Source organism: Pristis pectinata, chromosome 29, assembly GCF_009764475.1.
Source record: "Pristis pectinata isolate sPriPec2 chromosome 29, sPriPec2.1.pri, whole genome shotgun sequence".
NCBI classification, from domain to species: Eukaryota; Metazoa; Chordata; class Chondrichthyes; order Rhinopristiformes; family Pristidae; genus Pristis; species Pristis pectinata.
Window position 1 is genome coordinate 21126753 of NC_067433.1, and position 26951 is coordinate 21153703.

Consider the following 26951-nt stretch of genomic DNA (forward strand, 5'->3'; position numbering starts at 1 on the left):
GAACAGGGACACCTAGGAGTACAAGTACATAGTTCCATGAAAGTGGAGACACAAGTAGACAGGATGGTAAAGGAGGAGTTTGGCTCATTTGCCTTCATTGGTTAGGGCATTGAGTATAAGAGTTGGGACATCATGTTACAACTGTACATGATGTTGGTGAGATTGCAGTTCTGGTCGACCAGCTGTAGAAAGGATGTCACTAAGCTGGAAAGGGTGGGGAAAAGATCACAAAGATGTTGCCGGGACTGGAGGTCTTGAGTTACAAGGAGAGGTTGAATAGGCTGGGACATGTTTCCCTGGAGTGTAGGAGGCTGGATGATGTTTATAAAATCATGAGGGGCACAGATAAGGTGGATGGTCACAGTCTGTTTCCCAGGGGAGGAGAATCGAAAACTAGAGGCATAGGTTTAAGGGGGAAAAATTTAAAGGGGACTTGTGGAGCAACTTCTTCCACAGAGTGTGGTGGGTATTTGGAACAAGCTGCCGGAGGAAGTGGTAGAGGTGGGTACAATTGGAAACACAGAAAACCTACAGCCCAATACAGGCCCTTCGGCCCACAAAGTTGTGCCGAACATGTCCCTACCTTAGAAATTACTAGGCTTACCCATAGCCCTCCATTTTTCTAAGCTCCATGTACCTATCCAAAAGTCTCTTAAAGGACCCTATTGTATCCGCCTCCACCACCGTTGCCGGCAGCCCATTCCACGCACTCACCACTCTCTGAGTAAAAAAATACTTACCCCTGACATCTCCTCTGTACCTACTCCCTAGCACCTTAAACCGGTGTCCTCTTGTGGCAACCATTTCAGCCCTGAGAAAAAGCGTCTGACTATCCACACGATCAATGCCTCTTATCATCTTATACACCTCTATCAGGTCACCTCTCATCCTCAGTTGCTCCAAGGAGAAAAGGCCGAGTTCACTCAACCTACTTTCATAAGGCATGCTCCCCAATTCAGGCAACATCCTTGTAAATCTGTTATGCACCCTTTCTATGGCTTCCACATCCTTCTTGTAGTGAGGTGACCAGAACTGAGCACAGTACTCAGTGGGGTCTGACCAGGATCCTATATAGCCGCAACATTACCTCTCGGCTCCTAAATTCAATTCCCCGATTGATGAAGGACAATACACCATATGCCTTCTTAACCACAGAGTCAACGTGTGCAGCTGCTTTGGGTGTCCTATGGACTCGGACCCCAAGATCCCTCTGATCCTCCACACTGCTAATAATCTTACCATTAATACTATATTCTGCCCATCATATTTGACCCACCAAGATGAACCACTTCACACTTATCTGGGTTGAACTCCATCTGCCACTTCTCAGCCCAGTTTTGCATTCTACCTATGTCCCGCTGTAACCTCTGACAGCCTTCCACACTATCCACAACACCTCCAACCTTTGTGTCATCAGCAAACTTACTAACCCATCCCTCCACTTCCTCATCCAGGTCATTTATAAAAATCACAAAGAGTAAGGGTCCCAGAACAGATCCCTGAGGTACACCACTGGTCACCGACCTCCATGCAGAATATGACCCATCAACAACCACTGTTTGCCTTCTGTGGGCCAGCCAGTTCTGGATCCACAAAACAATGTCCCCTTGGATCCCATGCCTCCTTACTTTCTCAATAAGCCTTGCGTGGGGTACCTTATCAAATGCCTTGCTGAAATCCATATACATTACATCTACTGCTCTTCCTTCTTCAATGTGTTTAGTCACGTCATCAGAAAATTCAATCAGGCTCGTAAGGCAGGACCTGCCCTTGACAAAGCCATGCTGACCAGTTCTAATCATATTATACCTCTCCAAATGTCCATAGATCCTGCCTCTCAGGATCTTCTCGATCAACTTACCAACCACTGAAGTAAGACTCACTGGTCTATAATTTCCTGGGTTATCTCTACTCCCTTTCTTGAATAAAGGAACAACATCTGCAACCCTCCAATCCTCCGGAACCTCTCCCATCCCCATTGATGATGCAAAGATCATTGCCAGAGGCTCAGCAATCTCCTCCGTCACCTCCCACAGTAGCCTGGGGTAAATCTCATCCGGTCCCAGCGACTTATCCAACGATGCTTTCCAAAAGCTCCAGCACACTCTCTTAATATTGACATGCTCAAGCTTTTCAGTCTGCTGCAAGTCATCACTACAATCACAAAGATCCTTTTCCCTAGTGAATACTGAAGTATTCATTAAGTACCTCTGCTATTTCCTCCGGATCCATACACACTTTCCCACTGTTACACTTGATAGGTCCTATTCTTTCTCATCTTATCCTCTTGCTCTTCACGTACTTGTAGAATGTCTTGGGATTTTCCTTAATCCTGCCCGCCTAATCCTTAATCCTGCCCGCCTCTCCTAATTCCCTTCTTAAATTCCTTCCTGTTAGCCTTATAATCTTCCTGATCTCTAACATTACCTAGCTCTCTGAACCTTTTGTAAGCTTTTATTTTCTTCTTGACTAGATTTATTACAGCCTTTGTACACCACAGTTCCTGTACCCTATCGTAACTTCCCTGTCTCATTGAAACGTACCTATGCAGAACTCCACACAAATATCCTCTGAACATTTGCCACATTTCTTCCATACTTTTCCCTGAGAACACCTGTTCCCAATTTAAACTTCCAATTTCCTGCCCGAGAGCCTCATAATTCCCCTTACTCTAATTAAACGCTTTTCTAACTTGTCTGTTCCTCTCTTTCTCCAGTGCTATTGTAATAGAGAGAGAATGATGATCACTATCTCCAAAATGCTCTCCCACTGAGAGATCTGACACCTGACCAGGTTCATTTCCCGATACCAAATCAAGTACAGTTTATCTTGTAGGCTTATCTACATACTGTGTCAAGAAACCTTCCTGAACACACCTAACAAACTTCACCCCATCTAAACCCCTTGGTCTAGGGAGATGCCAATCGTTTAAAAGACGTTTGGACAGATACATGGATAGAACAGGAATAAAGGACCAAATGTACCTGCTTCTTGAATTGGGCGGCACGGTAGCATAATGGTTAGCACAACGCTATTACAGCGCCAGCGATTGGGATTTGATTCCTGTCACTGTCTGTAAGGAGTTTGTACGTTCTCCCATGTCTGCTCCCGGGTTTCCTCTGGGTGCTCTGGTTTCCTCCCACATTGCAAAGACGTACGGGTAGGTTAATTTGGGTTTAAAATGGGCAGCGCAGACTCGTTGGGCCGGAAGGGCCTGTTACCACGCTGTAAATAAAAAAATTTTTAAAAATTAAAAAATGTTTTTTTAAAAAAATGCAGATAAATGGGACTAACTCAGGTGGGAAACTTGGTCAGCATGGCCAAATTTCATCTGAGGACCTGTTTCTGTGCGGTATAACTCTTGACTCTAAAGCACTGTTGAGCATTTCGACCCAGTGATGATGAAGAAATGTCATTGTATTTCCAAGTCTGGATGATTATGAGTTGGAGGGGAACATGTAGATGTTGGTGTTCACGTATGCCTTTTGGCCTTGTCTTGCTGGTAAAGATTTGACTTAGGGAGTGGCCAAGGTGAGTAACTGCAGGGGATTTTGGAGATGGTGCATGCTACAGCCATAATGGAGGGAATGAATGTTACGGGTGGTGGCTGGGATGCTGATTAAGTTGCTTCTTTCTCCCTGTCTCATTTACCAGCACTTGGTCTGTAGCCTTCTGTGCTTTTGTGATTCAAGTGCTTGGCTGGATACTCTGTAAATGTTGTGAGTCTCTGCCTCCCCCGCCCCCTCAGGCAGTGCTTCCATATTCCAACCACCCTTGAGGTGAAAATGGTCTTCCTCAGATCCTCTTCTAACCTCATACCCCTTACCCTAAACTTGTGCTCTGTAGTCTTGGATATCTGTACAATGGGGAAAGGTTTCCTATTTACCCTGTGTATATTTTGTATAATTCTATCTAGTCTCCCTCCTCCACACCAAGGAAAACAAATCCAGTCTCTCTTCATTGCTGAGATGCTCCATCCCAGGCAACATCCTGGAGAATCTGCTCTGCACCCTCCGACTCGTATGTCAGAGTCAGACAGCACAGGAACAGTCGTTTAGCCCAACTCATCCATGCCGACTGTGAGGCCGATCTATTCTAAACCCATTTTCCTGCATTAGGTCTGTAGCCCTCTACTCCTTGCCATTCCAAGTATCTAGTAAACATAATTGTTTCTGCCTCTACTGCCTCTTCTGGCAGCTCGTTCCATATAACCACCCTGTGTGAAAAAAATTGCCCCTCAAATCTCTCACCTTAAACCTGTGCCCTCTAGTTCTAAGCTTCCCTGCCTTTGTTGGGAGGTGGGGTGGGGGGTGGAGGACAGATTCTGACTGTAGAGTCAAACAGCATGAAAACAGGCCATTGGGCCCACCGTGTCCACTCTGACCAGTGGCCATCCATTCGTTTTAATCCCATCTTCCAGCACTTGGCCCATAGTCTTCAATGGTCATAGAGTCATTCAGGAGGGAAACAGGCCCTTCGGCCCAAGTCATCCATGCCAATCATGAATTCTATCCGAGCTAGTCCCATTTGCCTATGTTTGGCCCATATTCCTCTAAACCTTTCCTATCCACGTACATGTCTACCTGAGGGGCAACTTTTACTGGGATGGTGACTACTTGCTCTGCTTATCCAAATGTCTTTCAAACATTGTAATTGTACCCACCTCGAAAGCATCATCTGGCAGCTTGTTCCATGTACGCACCACCCTCCCTGTGGGGAAAAACTTACCCCCTCAGTTGTATATTAAATCTTTCCCCTCTCACCTTAAATCTTTGTCCTCTAGTTTTAGACTCCCCTAACCTGGGGAAAAGACCCTCCATCCTGTCACCAATAGTAACTTCCCTGTCCCTTCTCTAAACTCGTGCCATGTAGCATTGACCGCAGAAAGATTGCACCTCCAACAGGGAAGTGATCCCACTTCACATTGGAATCCATCTGTGACAAATTGTAAGGTTGCAATCAGTGAAGTGGTAGTTGGAGATTTCCATTCTGTTGTATATTCATGTTCTAATATGGATGGGTGAAGAAATGACGATGAAAGGTTTCTGTTGTGAGTCCAATTCAGAATTTCAAGGTGAGGTGGCAAAGTGGTGCAGCAGTTAGTGCTGCTGCCACTTAGCTCAAGTGACTCGTTCATTCTTCACCAAATGCCTCGGTGATTCAAGTGCTCACCTAGACACTTAGAACATAGAACAGTACAGCATAGGAACGGGCCCTTCGGCCCACAATGTTGTGCCAAACTAATTAAGCTAATGATGCCTAATTAAACTAATACATCTCCCTCCATTCTCTGCACATTCATGTGCCTATCTAAGAGTCTCTTAAGCACCTCTATTGTATCTGACTCCACACCACCCCTGGCAGCACATCCCAGGCACCCACCATTCTCTGTATTTGAAAGAAAACTTTCCCCACACATCTCCTTTGAACTTTCCCCCTATCACCTTAAATGCATGCCCTCTAGGATTAGATATTTCAACACTGGGGGATAAAGGTACTGGCTGTCTACTCTATCAATGCCTGTCATAAACTTATAAACTCATATCAGAGCTCTCCACAGCCTTCGCCACTCCAGAGAAAACAACCCTAGTTTGTCGAAATGCTCCTTACAGCACATGCCCTCCAAACCAGGCAGCGTCCTGGTAAACCTCTTCTGCGCCCTCTCCATAGCTTCCACATCCTTCCTATAATGGGGTGACCAGAACTGAATGCAGTACTCCAGATACATCCTAACCAGTTTTATAAAGCTGCAGTATAATTTCCTGACTCTTGAACTCAGTGCCCCAACTAATTAAGGCAAGCACGCACACCATATACCACCTTTACCACCCTATTGACTTGTGTGGCCACTTTCACAGAGCTATGGACTTGGTCACCAAGATCCCTCTGTACATCAACACTGTTAAGGGTCCTGCCATTAACAGTGTACTTTCCCTTTGCATTGGATTCTTACTACAGAAATGCTGTCTGTCTTTGCTTCACTACTCTCTGGGTGAAAATGAACCTGCTCATAACCTGTCTAAATCTCTTATCCCTTACGGCACAGAAACAGGCCCTTCAGTCCAACTCATCCATGTTGACACAGCTAATCTCATTTACCTGGGTTTGGCCCATATCTCTCTTAAATATCTCCTATCCATATTCCTGTCTAAATGCCTTCTAAATGTTGTAATTATACCCTCCTCTACCACTTCTTCTGGCAGCTCGTTCCATATACCCACCACCCTCTGTGGGAAACGTTGCCCCTCAGGTCCCCTTTAAATCTTCCCCATTTCACCATAAACCGCGGTCCTCCAGTTTTAGACTCCTGTACCCTAGGAAAAAGACTGACAATCAATCTTATTTATGCCTCATGATTTTATAAACCTCTATGGAGTACCCCCTTGACCTCCTGCACTTCAGGGAAAACAGTCTTGTCTTATAACTCAAGCCCTCCAATCCCGGCAAGTGTATCTTTTCTACACTTCTTCCAGCATAATGACATCTTTCCCGTAGCTGGGTGACCAGAACTGCATACAATACTCCAATTGCAGTCTCGCCGACATCTTGTACAACTATAACATGATGTCCCAACTCTTGTAATTGATACCCTGACTAATGAAGCATGTCAAACCCCTCCTTCACTTTGAGGGTGGCAACATTGGCAGATGGACTTGTACCCAAAGGTCTCCCTGTTGTACAAAACCCTCCAGGGTCCTATTTACTGTGCAAGTCCTGCCCTGGTTTAACTTCTCAAAATGCATCACTTCACACTTGTCAGTGTTAAATTCCAAGTGCCGTTCCTCTGCCCACTTTCCCAGCGTAACCTTAGACAACCTCCATCACTGTCCACTATACCATCAATTTTGGTGTTGTCCACAAAATTGTTAATTACACCACTTGCATTGTCATCCAAATCATGACCATAGATGACAAGCAACAGTGGGCCCAGCACCGATCCGTGCGGCACACCACTGGTCACTGGCCCCCAATCTGAAAAACCACCTTCCACCAAGCAAATATGATATCCAATTGGCCAGCTGACCCTGAATCCCATGTGATCTAACCTTACAGACCAGCAGGACCTTGTCAAATGCCTTGTCCTTCTTGTAAAGGTCACCTGTGCTCCGGAAGAGATCCCAGTGATGGATAATCCTGAAGCACCCCCTCCTGCACCAGCTGTTCATCTGTTCTAGCTTTCTGTTTCGATGCTCAGTAGCATATAGCACTTGTCTGGATTAATTTCCATCTGCCACTGCTCTGCCCAACTTTGCAGCTGACCCATACCCCTCTGTATCCTTAGACAACTATTTGTGACTCAACCAATTTTTGTGTCATCAGCAAACTTACTAATCAGGCTACCTACATTCTCATCCAAGTTGCTTGCATTGCAAACAACAAAGGTCCCAGCACCAATCCCTGCAATACATCACTGGTTACAGACTCCCTGTCAGATAAATGACCCTTCACTACCACCCTCTGCCACCGGTCACCAAGCCAATTTTGGATCCAATTTGCCAACATGCCTCGGATCCCTTGTACCTTAATTGCCTGGACCAGCCTGTCATGCAGGACCCTGTCAAGCCTTATTAAGTCTGTTATACCAGGTTTACCGCCCTACCTTCATCGATTTTCTCAGTTACCTCAAAAAATCTCAGATTTGTGAGACGTGATCTCCCCAGCACAAAACCCTGCTGACTCCTCATCAGTCCCTGCCTTCCTAAGTGAACAGAAATCCTGTCCCTTGGAATTTTTTTTCAGTAATTTCCCTACTGCTGATGCAAGGCTCACCGGCCTATAGTTTCCTGGCTTATCCCTTCTGCCCCTTTCGAATAAGGAAACATCAGCTATCCTCCAGTCTACCGGTACCTCACCCGTGGCTAATGAAGATCCAAGCATTTCTCCAGAGCAATCACATCCCTGCTACAGCATGGCCCGGAACTGTGTACAGCTGTAGCCTAACCAACGTTTGACAGAGTTGCTATAACCTCCCATTCCAACTAATGAAAACAAGCATTACATGGACCGCCCTCATCATGTTATCCAGCTGTGCTGCTGTCTTCAGGGATTCTGGGGCTTGTGGAACAAGGTCCCTCTGTTCTTCAGCACTCCCAAGGGTCCTATCATTCCTTGCATGTGTCCTATCCTGATATGTTAATTGGCATATACAGCAGGGGTCATGAAATTCCTGCTTGTGTGAAGCGCTCAGAGTAATAATAAACACAGTGAGCACAAAACAGCCAAATGGTACAAAGTCTAGTAATGCAAACTGAGGTAGTGCAAAAAGAAATGCTAAGCTGACAGTTACGGAAGAGGTAGAATAAAGGTTTCGAGTACATGGCAGCACCACCAGGAAGGGGGTGTGAGAGAGGTGATCGGTTCAGGAATCTGACAGCAGTGGGGGAGAAGCTGTTCCTGAGTCTGGATGTCGGGGCTTTCAAGCTTCTGTATCTTCTCGCAGAAGGTAGAAGAGAGAAAGGGGAACAGTCAGGGTAGCAACATCCTTGACGATATTCATCACCTTGCACTTCATCATATTTGCTCCGTCCACCTCCCCAACTCATCAATATCATTCTGTAGCTTACAAATCTCCTTCCTATCAACAAGACTACCAACGTTCATGCCCTCTGCAAATTCTCTGACTTTCCACAACTGCCTTAGCATTCTGGTCCAAAATGCTCTCTGACTGATACTTCAACCACCACATTCCCTCATCTAGTCAGGCCATCTGTGCACTGGCTTAAAAACCTCTAACGGAAGCACTTTAAAAATTCCACCTCATCTACACCCATTGGGGAAATCAAAATCCACTAATATTCCTACATGTCTCTGTCATTTGTCTGCATATCTGCTGCTCTATTTCCAGTTGACTATGAGTGGGATTATAGCACAACCCCTGTAATGTGATCGTCCCTCCTGTTTGTTTCTAAGCTCTACCCTTATGGCCTCATTTGAAGAATCTTTTAGGATGTCCTCCCTCATTGCCACACTGATGGGTTTCATTATGAATATTGTAATGTCACCTCCTCTTTAATACTCCCCCATGCCTGAAGATTCTATAGCTGGAATGTGAGTTGCCAGTCCTTCCCTTTCGACCATGTCTCTGTGATAGCAACAATGAAGCATTCCCATGTGCTGATCGATGCTCCAAGTTCATCGGACTTGCTACTCAGATGCCTCATCAAAATAAATGCAATTCAGCCCTGCTTTCCTCTTGGATGCCTTATCGCACCCTTTTCTGCTCTACCTACTGGATGGACTTAGTTTTCCTTCTATATTTGACTGCATCCATTTTTCCTTCTCACCCACATCTTCTGTGTCCTGTTTCCCAGCCAAATTAATTTAAACCTCTCCAGAATTCTGGTAATTGCAATCAATGCATCCGTTAGACTCATAGAGTTACATAGCACAAAAATAGGCCCTTCAGCCCAATTTGTCCATGCCAACCAAGATGTCTATTTGAGCTGGTCTTGGCTGCCCTTTGCCCATTTTAAACCTTTTCCATCAGTGTCTAAATGTCCTTTAAACACTATTTGTACCCGCCTCTGCAGCTTACTCTAGCAGCTTGTTCCATATATCCAATGCCCTCCGTGTGAAAAGTTGTCCTTCGGGTTCCTTTAAATCTTTCCCCTCTCACCTTAAACCTATGCCCTCTAGTTTTAGACTCCCCAACCATGGGAAGAAGACTTATCCAAGCCCCTCATTATTTTATAAACATCTATAAGGTCACTCCTTAGCCTATGCCACTCCAAGGGGGAAAAAGTCCCAGCCAAACCACCCTGTCCTTCAGTCCCAACAACATTCTCGTGAACCTTTACCCCACACTTTCCAGCGTAATGACTTCCTTCCTATAGCTGGGTGACCAGAACTGAACACAGCACTCCAATTGTGGTGTCACCAGTGTCTTGTACAGTTGCACATGATGTCCCCATTCCTGTACTCAGTGCCCTGACTGATGAAGCAAGCGTACCAAACACCTTCACCACCCTGTCTACCTGTGTCTCCACTTTCAAGGAACTATATACCTGTACCCCTAGGTCTTTCTGCTCGACAACACTCTCCAGGGCCCTACCGTTCACTCCAAGTCCTATCCTGGTTTAACTTACCAAAATACTCATCCGAGTTAGATTCCATCTGCCAATCCTTGTCCCACTTTACTAGTTCGTGTAGATCCTGTTATAACTGGAGATAAATATCTTCACTGTCCACTATGTAACCAACTTTGGTGTCATCCACAAACTTGCCAATCATGTTAACATTTTGTCATCCAAATTGTCAATATAGATGACAAACAACAGTGGACCCAGCACCGATCCTTGCGGCACACCATTGGTCACAGGCCTCCAATCTGAATGACAACCCTGCACTACCAGCCTCTGACTCCTACCACCAAACCAATTTTGAATCCAGTTGGCTAGCTCACCCTGGATCCCACGTGATAGAACCTTCCAGACTGACCTACCACGCAGAACCTTGTCAAAGGCCTTGCTCAAGTCTACATAAATAATGTCTACCATTCCGCCCTCATCGATCCTCTTCGTTACCTCTTCACTCTATAACAAGAACATGCTGTCCCTGAACTCTCCCTATCTCACTTTTAAAAGCTTCCCACTTGTTAGACATCCCTTTACTTGCTAACAGACTCTCCTGATCAACCTTCACAAGTTCCTGTCTAATGCCATCAACATTTGCTGCCTTTCTTTAAGACCCTAGAATGCAGGGTGTCTGGTCCAGGGGATTTGTCAACTTTTGGCCCCATTAGTTGGTGTCGGAGGACTCTGTGTTTGACCTGCACCCTGAATCTGCTTTCAAATGGGGCCTAGTCACCCTGTTAATTGCAACTCAGATCGGGATGGCACGCAGAGAAAATCTCTTGTACAGCAGTGGTGAGTTTTTTAAACAAGTCAGTTTATTCAGGCCTGGGGTGCACTTCAAGTGAAAGCTCAAAGATCACTGATCGAAAAGGCTTCCAGCAATTTATAGTATTCTCATGACAATAGTTACATGCAGATTTCACAATTTCATCAATAACCCACTTCTCTTTGTGGTATTTGATCTTTGTTTTATCTCTGCAGGGGACTTTGCTTCCTTTGTCAGACAGCAGCTTTCCCCCATTCTCCCTGCAATTAGGTGCTCTGGTTTATGGCCTTGTCCTTCTGTTGTGACACAGCTTATCTCCTGATCAGTTGTCCTGCACTTTAGCTGTATTCTAACCTCCATTTGTGTTTCTCTGCTCCAGCCAGCTATGTCCTGTAATCTAAACACTTCCCTGCTCTCAGTAGTAGCCTGTTTCTTCAAAGTGACCTTAAAGCTGTCTCCACGATTGGCCTATTTTCTTATCATCCCTTTCTAATTAAGTTAAGTTGACCATATTACAAATTTTCTCAATTTTCTTAAGTCCTAAGATTCCTCCTTCAATTTCCTCCCTAGTGGCCCTTGGCTAAGCCCAAGGAAGCCATATTAAATCACACCATCTGCTACTGATTCTTGGAATAATCGCTGCCTGTCTATTTCATGTACCTGCCTGACACATATCAGGGTCTTCAGTTTCTTGCATTGCTTTCTATTATGCCAGAATGAGAAAATCAAAACAATTACAATCAATGACTGTAGCATGCGATATAACCCTAATCAATGGGTGTACGTTAGCATTCAGTCCCCAGTTCCAGGCCTTTTCCCACCAAGCCTATTTTAAAAAAATGTCCTCTGCTTCTGTGCCATGTTTCTGAATTGTCTTGGTGCTCTTGGACCATTTGTGAACTACCTTCTCACCCTCTTTCCCCAGTGCCGTCCAATCAGCATGAAGGCGTGGGATTGGCTTGGTCACAACGAATCTCCTTAATGTCTCATCTGAGTCATTTTGTCGCGTAACAAGGTTTACTGTTATTGAATGCTCCTCCGATGGCACTGTCAATTCTTTGTCTCTGACAATGATTTGTTTCTTGAGACCCTGGATTACAACCCTATGACCAATTAGGGTCTAATTCTGGCCATTCTTATCCTACTATTTAGCAGAGGTAGCGACGTAATGTTTTCCCTGCGACAGAACAACACTCACAAGGGATGCATTAGTCCTGACATCAATCGCAAGCTTACATTTATTATAATGTGTAAATCCGCAACTAGATCCTACCACATTTATTATATCCTTTGGGCATCCCTCCTTGATGACATCTGTCTAACCCAATGCACCTTGGCTCTTCGTCACTTATTATAGCATGGTCTGGAGCATGGTGCACCTGGTGTAGAACAACGGTCTTATTCTGTAGCTGGTGTAGGATGTGGAGAACAACCCCTATAATATGTGCTCCTTGAGCATCCTGAAACACCAGGCCCACCTGACTGACTACAGCTGATTATCGTAGGTGGCGGTCTGGTTGCGTATCTTGACTTCACTGTTTCAGTTGTTGCGTTGATATGCAATCGGGGAATTAGTGGTTTGCTAACTGCAGAATGCCACCCTGTACCTGGGACAACAGCCAGTTGGAATAGACAGTGCACACCTGCTTCCTGTGTTCTTCCTGAGAAATATTACGGACTTTATCTATAATTCTATTCATCATCCTGTCATAAGGCTTGAGTATTGCAGCTTCCTTGAGGAATACTTGTGCCTCTTCCTCCCCTGTCCTACTGAGTCCTATGTCTATTATGTTAACTGTGGATATCCCTGCTGCAAATCCTGCTCCCACTATCCCCAGTAGTCCTCTTTGGGTCCTATATGTTTTTACTCCTTTTTTCATTAACTGCTTCCTTAAATGTTGGAATAATTCCCTAATAGATGATGAGCACCATTCTGGGATGTCCAACCCTGTAAGGTTAAGTGTCACCTAAATGTGATGGTAACAGAACGAGGGTTACTTTTTTTTTCCATTGGAGTCATTACTAATCTGTGCCCATCCACTACCTTGATATCCTCATCACAGGAGGTCGGACCCTCTGTAGTGGTGGTTAAAGGCTGATAATGTAGACGCCCATCTCACAGTCTCAACTACAACGTTGACTTCTACATATTATCATAATGGGGTCTCCAGACCTACTGTGAGGCAATTGTGTCTCCTCTCTCTGACCTCCAGGGTGCCAACCCCAAACACTACAATTCCAGAAGGTCCACGTGACATTTTCCCCTTCGCACTGCACCGTTTGTCTGACAGTTAAGGTAGCTCCATTGGTGCAGACAGTTGTATTTCTGTTATCATGTACGAGCGTACCCTGTCCACGGTTGTGTTCCCCATTCCAGTTAGATTGATGACTAACTGTGGTGTTGGAGCGCTCGTGATTCCAGTCTGATGCACGCATGTAAAAAAAACCTGCAGAAAAACAGAAACAAATCCAGCCATCTGCTGGTAGTATTAAGTTACTACTCTGTGGCTCATACTGCTTCAGTTGGGTCCAATGATTCCATCTAGCTATCCCCTTCATGTCCACTAGGGCACATGTTTCTCCCATTGCTATAACACTGTGTGGTCCTACCCACCAGGGCTGAACTCCAGCCCTTTCTGGGAGAATTTTAACCATTACCTGATCTCCACAGCATTTTGGCTTCAGTACTTTCTCCTTTTCACAATACTTGATCTTCTGCCGATTGATTACCTCATTCTTAAGCTCATGTAATCACTTTGCCAGCTCCCGGATATACCCAAAAACTCTTTCCCTTCCATCACCAACCGGTTATCACGTCTTCTGGTAGATCCAAAGCTCATCCTGTCATCAGCTTCAAAGGCTGTTAACCCTGTCCCTCCAGCTGGAGTTACCCTTAACTTCATCAGAACGGCCATGAGCCCCTTAACCAGCCCTGTCCTGTCTCACTCAATGCTTCGGTCAGGCTGTTCTTAAGGGTCTGGTTCCCTTGTTCCACTAACCCAGAACTCTGGGTGGTAGGGTATATGGAATTGCTGTTTTACTCCTAACAAGGTACATGCCTCCTTCATTACCTTACCCGTGAAATGCGTTCCCTGATCTGAGTCTATCTGAAGGGGTATTACTTCGACAAGGATCCGTGCCACGGTTCCAGCTGAAAAGTCTCTGCAAGGAATGCATCTACCCGGTGAGAAAAGTGATCAATCATTACTAAAGAGTACCTTTTATTTTGGGATTGGGGCAAGGGTCCAGTGAGATCTACCTGTATATGTTCCCATGGCCCCCTTGGCCTTGTTTGATTTCCCATTCGCACTTTGAGTGCCTTTCCTGGCTGGCACTGTGCACAAGTTATGCACCATTGGCAGTGTACAGCTATATCCCCTCCCATCCCTCTCCACCACCAGCAATGACTAATCTGATGTCGCATCTTATCTCTGCCTATATGTACTAGTCCATGGTAAACCTTTCATAATATCTGCTGGATACAGCCTGGGGCTGTTATCTTCCCATCCCTCCGCCACACTCTGTTACAATCTCAGACTCCCCATTGCTCCCACTTTTTCTCTTCACCTGGAGCAGACTCCTGGATGCCCCTTATATTTTCTGATGGATTGATTATTCTATTTATGGGAGCGAGACTTGTGTCCCCTGTCCATTCCCATTCTCCACCCCCCCCGTTAAAGTTTTTGCTGCTCTGTCTGCATAATCATTTCCCTTCTGTTGTGGGGTCTGGATCTTTATATGGGCACTTATCTTTATCACGGCTGCCTCTTGGTGGAGGCTAGCTGCTGCTGCCAGGTTTTGAACATATTCTTCGTGTTATACGTGTCCTCCAGAGGAGGTGACATATCCTCTTCGTGCTCATGTCATAACCATCTCTGACCCCAATGGCGTATCAGAGTCAGGTTTATTATCACTGACATGTATCATTTGTTGTTTTGCAGCAGCAGTACGGTGCAAGACATAAAAATTACTGTAAATTACAAAAATGTAAATAGTGCAAAAGAAGAATAATGAGGTAATATTCATGGACCGTTTAGAAATCTGATGGCGGAGGGGAAGAAGCTGTTTGGTATAGACATTTACTCCCCGTCCCTAAGTTGAGGGCCGATACCTGTCACACTTTCATCTCTCCCAGCAGTTTACTCAACTCGTCTGCTGAGAGCTGACTGGTCATTTTTGATTGATTCCCTGGCTGGGGCACCCTCCTGCTTTGTGATTGCCTGCTTATTCTGCTGGGGTCCCTGCCTTTCTCGGTCTCTACCCTACACCCAGCAATCTATTTTAAAGTGTTTCATCTTCTGACAGTTGCTGCACCATGGCTGTATGGGGGTCTTATCCTTCCTCTCCTTACATTCCCTGGCAAAGTGCCCTGACTTTCCTCGCTTAAAACATTCTAAGTTGTCCTTATCTTCTATTGGGCTGATTTTAGCATTGGTACGCTGATTAGCCTTGGCTTTCATGGCCCTGGTCAGTATCTCATTGAAATTGTTCCCCACTGGGAGCCTCATGTCCAATATTCTCTTTAGATGAGGGCCCATTCCATTCTGAAATAGATTCAGGAACACATCGTCATTTCGCCTGTCATGGATGTTCAATGTAAGCTACAAACTTTTGTTTCGCATAATCTTCTACTCTTTCCTTGGTTCTGGTTTAACCAGGGTTATCCTGGTCCAATTTGGTGTGTCCCTTCAGAGTTCATGTTTTATAATCCTTCTGAAATTATGGAACTTCTGGTCACTACTGGGTCCTGTTTGCATAACCCATGTTCTATCTCAGTAATTAGGTGGCAGGGACACCCATACCACAGGTGGTACTTTAACCCGCACTATCAAGTGAGTATCATCATTAGTAAACCTGTGAGCCTCTTTTAACTCTGCTAATTTATCCCAAAATACCTGATTGCCTTATTATCAATGAACTGCATGCCTGAAGGCATGCAGTTCATTGATAATCATCTGTCAGAGGTTCCTGATATTCTGTATGTATAACCTGGCCCCATGTGGTCTCTGTTACTGTCCTAATAGGGGCCACTGGGACTGTGATTGGTTCCTTTGTCCTTGTCATTTGGTGGGGGGTGACTTGGAAGCTTCATATCTAAATCTATCATTTTCCTCCTCTAAACTTCCCCAGTCAATAGCGTCCCCATCTGTTGGTGCGGCGCTGGGCGACGCAGCTGCCACCATTCTCCGGCATGGTTTTTTTTTTACATTCCTCATCCTGTGCGCATTTTATTGCTGCTATTTTTTTTACCGTGTTGGTTCTTCACCATTGCTGCACATATAGTTACTCCTTTAACATATTTAGCTTTTTCTTGTTCCTTCCACCAAGCTTTTTACTCAGTGAGGGGTGCCTCCGTATCGTATCCATTCTCTATCATCTTTTTAATTAATTTTTTGTTATGATCCACCATTGTTTGTACTATGGATCCCTTGGGTCCCCATATGATATCAGTGCTTCTCTTGTCGGTGGCCATCATCAGTATGTCGCGTGCCCGACCGATGCCACCTTGAAGTTCCTACCCTGCACCTAATTCCTCCACGTCGGTGACCTGACGTCTAATTTCCCTGTAACACCAACCTCGCTGAGTAAAATCACCACGTCCCACTTTCCCTCCGATTCATTCTTTGGGTACCACAGCTTATGGTCGCCTGACCACAATGTGGAATCTACTTCTCGAACTATGGGTGGTAAAGTTAAACATATTCGCCCAATTTGGAGCTGCATTGTTGACGTTTGTCCTGTGCAGTACCCTGCTCCCGGTGCCAATTGTTGGAGGACTGAATCTGCACCCTGAATCTGCTTTCACGTGGGGCCCAGTCACCCTCCTAATTACAGCTCAGATCGGGATGGTACACAGAGAAAATCTCTTGTACAGCAGTGGTAAGTTTCTCAAACAAGTCAGTTTATTCAGTCCCTGTTACAGTGTACGTTGGGGTGCACTTCGAGTGAAAGCTCAAAGATACTCCACTGATCCAAAAGACTTCCAGCAATTTATAGTACTTGTGTTACAATAGTTACATGCAGATTTCACAATTTCATCAATAACCCACTTCTCTTTGTATTATTTGATCTTTGTTTTATCTCTGCAGGGGTTGCCTCTAATTGCCCGACAAATGGGACTTTGCTTCCTTTGCCAGACAGCAGCTTCCCCCATTCTCCCTGCAACAGGGTTCTCTGGTTTATGGCCTTGTCCTTCTGTTGTGACGCAGCTTATCTCCTGATCAGTTGTCCTGCACTTTAGCTGCATTCTAACCTCCATTTGTGTTTCTCTGCTCCAGCCAGCTATGTCCTGTAATCTAAACACTTCCCTGCTCTCAGTAGTAGCCCGTTTCCTCAAAGTGACCTTAAAGCTGTCTGCACGATTGGCTTATTTTCTCATCATCCCTTTCTAATTTATATGAAAGTTAAGTTGACCATATTACAAACTTTCCTAATTTTCTAGTCCTAAGATTCCTCCTTCAGTTGGCCTAGTCCTTTTTCTCTGACAAATCATTTTAGGTTCCTCCTCCTGTAAATCCTCTTGATTATTTGTTACTTATTGGAAAGTTTTTAATGTTTTCCACCGTAACCCCAGGATGACTTCAAGTGCTGTGCAGTTGGTAAATATCAAATTCCAACGATGATGAGCTGATAATAACCTTATTTTGGTGATCTTGGTTTGAGGGCTAAGTATTGGGAAGGAGACCAGGGGTAACTTCAGGGACTGCCATGGGATCTCTTGATTCTGTGAAGGAGGGCAGGTGTTCCATCCAAATAAAACAGCACTTCTGCACAGTTACAGTCCCTCGTTGCCTCTCACACTTCAGCCTTGCCTCCGTACAGGCTGACCCTGGGTTACAAACCAGTTCCCTTTTTAGAGATGTTTATTAGGTGATTTTGTCCATTAGTCAAAAAAGACACAAGATCACTGGATATGGTAACCGTACCTCCGCAGTTCGTAAGAACTGTGTTGATGAGGGCCGATTAATGTGAACATTTATTTACTGTCTTCCCCTGCCAAGTTACAGTGGTACAGAATCGGGATGTTCCACGCTTAATGGCTGGTTTCCACAGGCATGAGGTATCAGTGGATGTTACATTGTTTAATGGAATATTGTTGCACAAGTATTGCTTGCCTACTTCCAAAGCAATTCTCCCAAATGGCCTCCCGCAGTGAAAGCTGCAGCCTGTGTTGTTAGGAGATGATGGTGTCTTACTGTGGGGAGGTTACAAGATGATAAGAGGCATAGATCAAGTGGACAGTCAGATACTTTCCCCAGGGCGGAAATGGCTAACACAAGGGGGACTAATTTTAAGGAGATTGAAGGAAAGTACAAGGGGGATATCAGAGAAGTTTTTTTGTTACAGAGTGGTGGTTGTGCGGAATGCAGATAGGGGCAGATACATTGGGGACATTTAAGAGAATCTTAGATGGATAATAGAAAAATGGGGGCGTATGTAGGAGGGAATGGTTAGATTGATCTTAGAGTCGGTTAAAAGGTTGGCACAACATCGTGGGCCGAAGGGCCTGTACTGTGCTGTGATGTTCTACATATAAACAGGATTTTTTTTCCCACGACTGGTTCTCGTTTGAATTTAACAATATTTACAGGTGTCCATATGTCAGATGTTTGTAACCTGGGGAGATCCTGTATTACACTGGTGTTTTCACCTAGGTTAGGAGCTCAAGTCTGTGGTGTGCACCTTAATGCTACGATCTTCTGACTTGGGGTGGTGTACTGCTACGGAGACAAGAAAGATATGAATATTATTGAGAAAGTGAAAGGAGTAGGATAAGAACCATTTGTGAACGCAGTTGTGATGAGGAGAGGCTGAAGATAAGTTGCTTAACTGGCCTCCTCTTCCACTATTTAATTGTGTGTGCTCTGCATGTAGCTGCTGTCGTTTATTCAACTGAATCTACATGTACAATATTAGGTTCAGATGTTTCTGTAACATCAAAGAGGCTATATGTTGCCATCTGTAGCCTGTGCTCTGACTAATTCCTCTTTCTTTAAAAAAGGTCAGGATTTTTCAGACTGACGGAACATGGGATGGATGAGATCTCCTCCTGTAAGCAGAAAGGTTTTCACCCACATCTCAAGGATCCCCCTCTGTTTAATGTAAGTATGATTTTCTGCATGCAGCTTTCTGAATGGAAATCGGGGAGTTTTAATCCAGTGGATTTGCAGTTAATCCAAAGCAATAATTGATTATTTGATACATATTGTTGCTGCCCCTGATTCTGCCTTTATAGTTTCCTCAAAGCCACACTGGATGGCTTCCTCCCGTTCATTTATCCCAGCTGAAAATACTTGCTCCTGGAATAGAACTGATGTGATTGCCATTAGAGTCCGTTGCTGTACTTGGTGCAGAAGTGGGTTAGATGAGTTGACACTGTATTGAACATTTATCCATATCAGATCTTGTGCATGTTTTCTGCCTTCCCAGGAGCTCTGTGCACCATAGCACTAGGCAAAAAAAAATCCACAGTTACAATAACAAAGGAACACTGTAGTAAATGCAATGATCTGCTCTGGGTATATAGTAACATCAGAAGCACCAGCCAAGCTGTTCTGTACATCTTTAACACTGGCATCCATCCAGCAGAATGCTCAAAGTAGGAAGAATTGAATCTGGTCAATTCCTGCCCATCTGCGTACTCTCAGCTTTGTGTCTGCAGCGGTGTTGCTGGACCAGACACTGCAGATCTACCTGTGGGGCTTTGGCAGGACAGGAGGGCTGCAGGCCAGCCTGACAGCCTGGCTTTCTGCGTGGATGACTGAGATGAATTAAGATAAGGTTTGGCTGAGCACAGGAAAACTGAAGTCATTGGGAATCTGAGGCTTGTACTCCACTGGCTGGGCTTTGTATTTACCACAAAAGAAGCTGGTTATAGTTACTGCGGCCTCCAGGATATAGCTGCAGGAGTTCCTGGGCCCAATCTTCTTCAGGTAGTTCCACATGGCCGGCAGGACCAGAGGTTAAGGCACAAGGGCGTGTTGGCAGATTGGGTCCAAAATTGGCTGGATGACAGAAGGCTGAGAATGGTGGTGGATGGGTGTTGTATTGGGACCCTTGTTGTTTGTAATATATATATATACTTGGATGAGAATGTAGCTGGTCTGATTAGGAAGTTTGCAGACCGCATGAGAATTGGTGGAGTCATAAATAGTGAAGAAGGTTGTCTGAGGTCCAGTGGGAAGGTTGGATGGAACAGTGGCAGGATGGGATTTATTGCAGACTCTTTGGGTGGTCAAGTTCTGGAAATGGCAGGGAGCTTGATGTCCAGAGGGGCATTGGGGTGCAGGTTCATAGTTTGCAAAAATGGGCAACGCAGGTGGATTGGGTAGTGAAAAAAGCATTTGGTGTGCTGACCTTCGTCGGCCTAGGTATTGAATATAAAAGTTGGGATGTCTCGTTGCAGCTGTACACAACACTAATGAGACCGCACTTGAGAGTATTGCATTACAGGAAGGATGAAGAGAGTGCAGAAGACATTTACCAGGCTGTTGCCTGGAATGGAGGGCTGTAGTTTGAAGGACAGATTGGATAAGCTAGGTTTATTCTCACTGGAATGTAGGAGGCTGACGATAGAGGTTTATAAAATGATGAGAGGCATGGATAGGGTAGATAGTCAGAAACTTTTTCCCAGGACAGGGGACTCTAGAACTAGACAGCACAGGTTGAAGGTGAGAGGGGAGACATGCAAAGAAAATTTGAAGGGCAAGTTTTTCACACACAGGGTGGTGGTTATTTAGAACGAGTTGCCAGAGGAGGTGGCAGTGATGGATACAATTACCATGTTTAAAAGGTGTTTAGACGGGTAGTTGGACAGGAAAGGTGTCGAGGGATACGGACCCAATGCAGGCAAATGGGACTGGCATAGATAGACATCAGGGTCAGCACGGATGAGGTGGGCCAAAGGGCCCATTTCTGTGCTGTATGATTCTATGATTCACTATTCTCCTTTCCTCCAAGGGTGTTGGGTTGGTGTTTACCAATAGTGGCGGAGTGTTGGTGTCTATCTGCACGTCTTCATAAAATATAAAGTCTTTGCCTGCAGGCAACCAGACAACATTTAGGTTTGTACTGATAAATAGCAAGTAATCCCTGCAGTACACAAGAACCAGGCAGTGACCATCTTCAACAAGAGTCCAATCATTTCCCCTTTATTGTTGTATAATTAACATTACTGTTGTAGTCACACACTGAGAATTCTGGGCGTATTACCATTGACTAGAAACTTGACTGGAATAGCCAAATAAGCCTACAGCAGCAGACGCTACACTTTTGATTCCCAATAGGCTTTCTGCTATTTGCAGATGAGAAGGAATCTCTCCGCACCAGAATGAACAAAGCTTCAACAAACGTTTGAAGTACACCATCGTCCAGGACCAACAGCACTCAGTGCAATGTCATTCCAGCACCAGCCAGCTGCTGGTGGGCATTCCGTCTTCCATGTTAAAACAGTCACTTGATTCATTGCTCATGCACTATGGACTGTAGCAGCAGTCCTCCACCTTCCAAAGGACAAGAGTAGCAGCGGGCACATGGGAACACCGCTGACTCCCACAACCCCCTCCAGACCACACGTCATTCTGCCTTCCACACTTCGAGTGAATTACAAAAAAAATTCAGCTACCCGGTCTGTGTTCTGAAACTGTAAATGAAGCAGACAAGATAAAGTTCCAAATGTTTGGTGCAGAATTTCGGAATCAAAATTTGTTCGTTAGGGGTTTTGAATCCAGCATCAAATACAAACCTGTTCACTATTGTATGCAGACCTGTTCACTCTTGTATGAGAACCGTAACCCAGCCATGAAGCCAAAACTCAAACCCAAATTGATTTTCAAGAATAGTTTCTCAGAGCTTCCCGTGTGCTGAGTAATGACTGAGGCTCAGGTGTGCATGCCTCAGTGAAGTGATGGGGAGCCCGCCCTGACACTGTTAATTCTCAGGATTTGCCACAACTGACTGACTGCAGGGAACTAGGTCATAGGCAGTCGTTTTCCTCTGGTTATATTGCACATAACAGGTGTGAGGATTTGCTGCTCCTTGCTAACCAATGTCCTAACGTGACATTTATTGCCATCATTGTTTCTTCATTTGCTTTTCCAGGCATGCTCGCATGTTTCCATCGTAGAGACAGATGTTACAATCCTGGACCTTCGGTGATTGCTGCCGCCTTAAGTGTCTTTGGTTTCCATAGAAACCGTTAACCATGCTGTCACTCTCTTTAGTACTTCAGGTAGAGAATTCAGTGTCTCTAACAGTTACAAACTTGAGTTTTTGTTTTAAAAGTAACTGTTCTAAAATACTACAAATCCTTGTCAATTTCAAATTCTATTCTGTACAGAAAATGGAATTGCCTTTATTTAAATGCCTGCACTGCTGCACTTAACTTTGATGGAACATGGGAGATGAAGTATGATGCCTTTCAGTTTTATTTTCAGTAAAACTGTTATTTGTTAACCCTTTTTGATCTAACTATTGTCCCTTTGCATATCAATAAACCAAGTGTGATCATTTAGTTTCTAGTTTTGGTCCTTTTCACCCTGCATACGCGCCTTTTCTTTCCCAGCAGCAGCATCAGTTTTGACTAGACACCTAACAGTCCCACTGCCGCAGTTGGGCAGTGATTGATGGCTAAGGAAATCCGGGAGGGATGGTCAAGCAGTTCGGCTCCACAAAACTGTTGGTTTGGTGTGACATTTGAGGAAGAAAATGTCTAAAATGGCGGTATAAATCAGCGGCAGCACCCAGGTCACTGATGGCTGCTCTGTCTGACAACTCCACAAATTGCCTTGGTCCTGTAATGAGAGGGCTAAACAGCCACCAGAGATTGGACGAACAGGCAGTGTGTACAGCCGTAATCATTCGGAGGTCGCCACATACATGAACGGTTAAAAAAACAGAAAATGCTGCAAATACAAATACGACCTCACCTGCTGAATTTGTTTTCCAGCGATTTCTGTTTTTATTTCAAGTTTCCAGCATCTGCATTTTTGTTTGCTTTTTCAAGGATGCTAATTTTGAAGTCAGAGTCATACAGCAAGGAAACAGGCCCTTCAGGCCAACTGGTCCATGCCGACCACAGCATCCTCCCTACTAGTCCCAGTTGCCTGCATTTGACCCATAACCCTCCAAGCCCCTCCCCTCCACGTACCTATCCAAATGCCTCTTAAATGTTGCAATTGTATCAACCTCGACCACTTCCTCTGGCAGCTCATTCCAGGTACTCACCACCCTCCGTGTAAAGAAGTTGCCTCTTTGAAATCTCTCCCCTCTTATCTTGTATCTGTGCCCTCTAGTTTTGGACTCCCCAACTCTGGGGGGGGAGACTATGACCATCCACCTTATCTTTACCCCTCATGATTTTATTAATTTCTGAGGTCACCCCTCATTCTCCTACGCTCCAAAGAATAAAGATCCAGCGTGGCCAACCTCTCCCTAAAACTCAGGCCTTCCAGTCCAGACAGCATCCTCGTAAATCTCTTCCGCACCCTCTCCAGCTTGGCAATGCCCTTCCCATAACAGGATGACCAAAACTCCAAGTGTGGCCTCACCAACGACTTGTATAAGTGTAACATAGTGTCCCTACTCTGGAACTTGATGCCCTGACTGAAGGCCAGCTTGCTAAAAGCTGCCTTCACCACCCTGTCTACTTGCACTGTTGCTTCCAGTGAACTGTGCACTTGTACTCCCAGGTCCCTCTGTTCCACAACACATGTCAGTGCTCCGCCATTCACTGTATACGTCCTACCCTGGTTTCAATGTCCAAAATGCATCACTTCCCAGTTATCCAAGTTGAAAACCATTTGCCATTCCTCAGCTCATCTCCCTAACTGATCAAGATCTCTTTGAAATTCATTGTAATCTGCTTCACTACCAACCAAACCTAAGTTCACTGAGAACATTAAGAAAATATAAGCAAGGACTTTTATAATGATTTAATAGAATCATTAATAGATTTAATAGAGATCCATGGGTCAAGAGCATGTGGAGACAATAGTTCTGCCGGGACAGTCCTTCTTGTGGATTTTGGGGAGGACCTAGAAGCAGGCAGTCCTAGGTTGCAGGACTATCATGTTGATAGCTGGGGGTGGGGGAAGATCTCCCGAGGTGATGAGGTCAGTGATGGTGCGGGAGATTTAATAGATTTTATAATGATTAATTTACTGGAGGGAATTCTTTTGTGCCTGGGAAGTAGTGTTTGACAAATCTCTTGGAGTTCTTCGAGGAGGTAACCAAGAGGGTGGATGAGGGGAGGGCAGTGGATGTTGTCTATATTGACTTCAGCAAGGTCTTTGTCAAGGTCCCTCATGGCAGGCTGGTGTGGAAGGCATGGGATCCAGGAGGAGATAGTGGATTGGGATTCATAATTGGCTCAGTGGTGGGAAGCAGAGGGTGATGGTTGAGGGTCATTTCCTGGACTGGAGGCCTGTGTCTAGTGGGGTGCTACAGGGGTCAGTGCTGGGACTTTTGTTGTTTGTAAGTCAAATTAGGTAAGGAGTAAGGAACATACAAGGCATTGTTAGTAAGTTTGCGGATGATACCAAAATAGCTAATGTTGTAGATAGTGTAGAAGGCCATGAAAAACTACGGAAGGATCTTGATCAGTGAGGTATGTGGGCTGACAATGGGCAAACAGCTTTCAATCCAGATAAATATGAGGTATTGCACTTCGGAAGATGAAACCAGGGTAGGAGTTGTACAGTGAATGGTATAGGGCCCTTGTACAGTGAATGGCAGTTATGCAAGATGTTGGTGAGGCTGCACTTGGAGTATTGAGTACAGTTTTGTGTACAGCCCGTTATAGGAAAGATGTTATTAAACTTAGAAAGAGTGCAAAAAAGATTTACCAGGCTATTGCCTGGTCTTGGGGGTCTGAGTTACAAGGAGAGGTAATGTAGACTAGTAGATATACTGGTAGGTATATAAGATCATGAGGGACATAGGGTGAAAACATGTAGTCTTTTTCCCAGAAAGAGGTTGCTAAAAACAAGAGGGCATAGGTTTAAGATCAGAGGCAAGAGATTTAAAAGGGACATCAGGGGCAGCTTCTTCACACAAAGAGTGGGGTGTACTTGGAATGAACTGCCAGAAACTTTACTCAGTTTTTACTGAAAATCATGGTTGCTCAAGCGATAAGGGAAACATGTGGAGGTGTTTTGCAGAACATTCATAATACCAGAGAGGAGGTATTTGCAGCCTTGCAGCACATTAAGGTGGATAAATCCCCTGGTCCTGACCGAGTGCATCCTCCGACTTTGTGGGAGGCTGGAGAACACATTGCAGAGGACCTTGTTGGAGGTATTTGCTTCATCATTAGCCACTGGTGAAGTTCCCGAAGACTGGAAGGCGGTTAATGTTGTTCCCTTAAGAAGGGTAGTGAGGACAAGCCAGGGAACTACAGGCCGGTCAGCCTGACATTAGTGGTGGGGAAGTTACTGGAGGGAATTCTAAGGGACACAATCTACCAGCATTTGGATAGACAGAGTCCAATTAGGAGGAGTCAGCATGGCTTTGTGCTCAATGAACCTTTCAGAATTTTTTGAAGAGGTAACCAAAAAGCTAGATGAGAGGGCACATTGTCTGTTTGAACAGCAAAGCCTTTGACAAGGTCCCATATGACAGGCTGGTCTGGAAGGTTAGGTCCCATGGAATCCAGGGAGAGCTAGTTCGGTGGATTCAAAATTGGCTCAGAGGTAGGAAGCAGAGGGTGACGGTTGAAGGTTGGTTCTTGGAATGGAGGGATCCTTGTTATTTGTTATTTATATCAATGGTTTGGATGTGAAGGCACAAGCTTGATCAGTAAATTTGCAGATGACACAAAATTAGGAGGTGGTGTTGATAGTGAGGATTATCATAGATTACAGGGGGATCTTGATCAGTGGACTGAGGAGCGGCAAATGGATTTCAATACAAATGAGTGAGAGGTGATGCTTTTTTTGGGCAGGCACGGTAGTGTAGTGGTTAGCGTAATGCAACTACAGCGCCAGCGACCCGTGTTCAATTCCAGCCACTGTCTGTAAGGAGTTTGTACGTCCTCCCCGTGTCTGCGTGGGTTTCCTGCAGGTGCTCCTGCTTCCTCCCACATTCCAAAGCCGTACGGGTTAGGCATAGGTGGGCATGCTATGTTGGCGCTGGAAGCCTGGCGGCACTTGCGGGCTGCCCCCAGAACACTACGCAAAAAGATGTATTTCACTGTGTGTTTCAATGTACATGTGACTAATAAAGAGATCTTATTTGGAAAGCCAAACCAGTGTAGAACTTGTACTATGCACTATACAGGGCACTAGGGAGTGTAATGGAAGAGAGGGACCTAGGAGTACAAGTGCATAGCTTGTTGAAAGCGGTGCCACAGGTAGACAGGCTGGTGGAAAACGCATTTCACACGCTGGCCTTCAGTCAGGGCACTGAGTACAGGAGTTGGGATATTGTGTTGCAGTTGCATAAGTCATTGGTGTGTACAGCTTGGGTCACCCTGTCGTATCAAAGATGTGGTTATACTGGAAAGAGCGCAGAGAAGACTTAAGAGGATGTTGCCAAGACTCGAGGGTCTGAGTTATAGGGAGCAGTTGGCCAGGCTAGGTCTTTATTCCTTGGAAGGTAGGAGAATGAGGGGTGACCTTATAGAAATTCTGAGGCATAGATAAGGTGGACGGTAACAGTCTTTTTCCCAGGGTAGGGGAGTTCAAAATGAGGGGGCATAGGTTTAGGGTGAGAAGAGAAAGATTTAAAAGGGACCTGAGGGGCAACTTTTTCCACGCAGAGGGTGCTGAGTGTATGGAACGAGCTGCCAGAGGAAGTGGGTGAGGCAGGTACAGCAGGATCATTTAAGAAGCACTTGGATAGGTACATGGAGGGGCGGGGCTTACAAAGATATGGGCCGAATGCAGGAAATTGGGACTAGCTGGGTGGGCATCGTGGACTGGTTGGGCCGAAGGGCCTGTATCTGTGCTGGATTGCTTTCTGACTAAATAGTGGTTGAGGTGGGCACAGTAACAACATTTAAAAGCCTCTAGGTAAGTCCACGGATAGGTGAGGTTTAGAGGGCTATGGGCCAAACGCGGACAGATGGGACTAGCTCGCTGGGCAACACAGTCGGCATGGACGGGTTGGGCCGT

The 26951-nt window shown here is 45.2% G+C and overlaps 1 protein-coding gene across 4 annotated transcripts in view; it reads left to right on the forward strand.

Moving 5' to 3' along the window:
- LOC127584237 (STAM-binding protein-like) overlaps positions 1-22351 on the forward strand; it is a 77241-nt gene extending 54890 nt beyond the window's left edge. For all 4 annotated transcript variants that reach the window (XM_052040867.1, XM_052040870.1, XM_052040871.1 and 1 more), the window contains 2 exons: positions 18842-18941; positions 21940-22351. In XM_052040867.1, the coding sequence (XP_051896827.1) occupies positions 18842-18941; positions 21940-21996 (157 nt within the window). In that variant the 3' untranslated portion in view covers positions 21997-22351. The remainder of the gene's footprint in view (positions 1-18841; positions 18942-21939) is intronic.
- The last annotated feature ends 4600 nt before the right edge of the window (positions 22352-26951 follow it).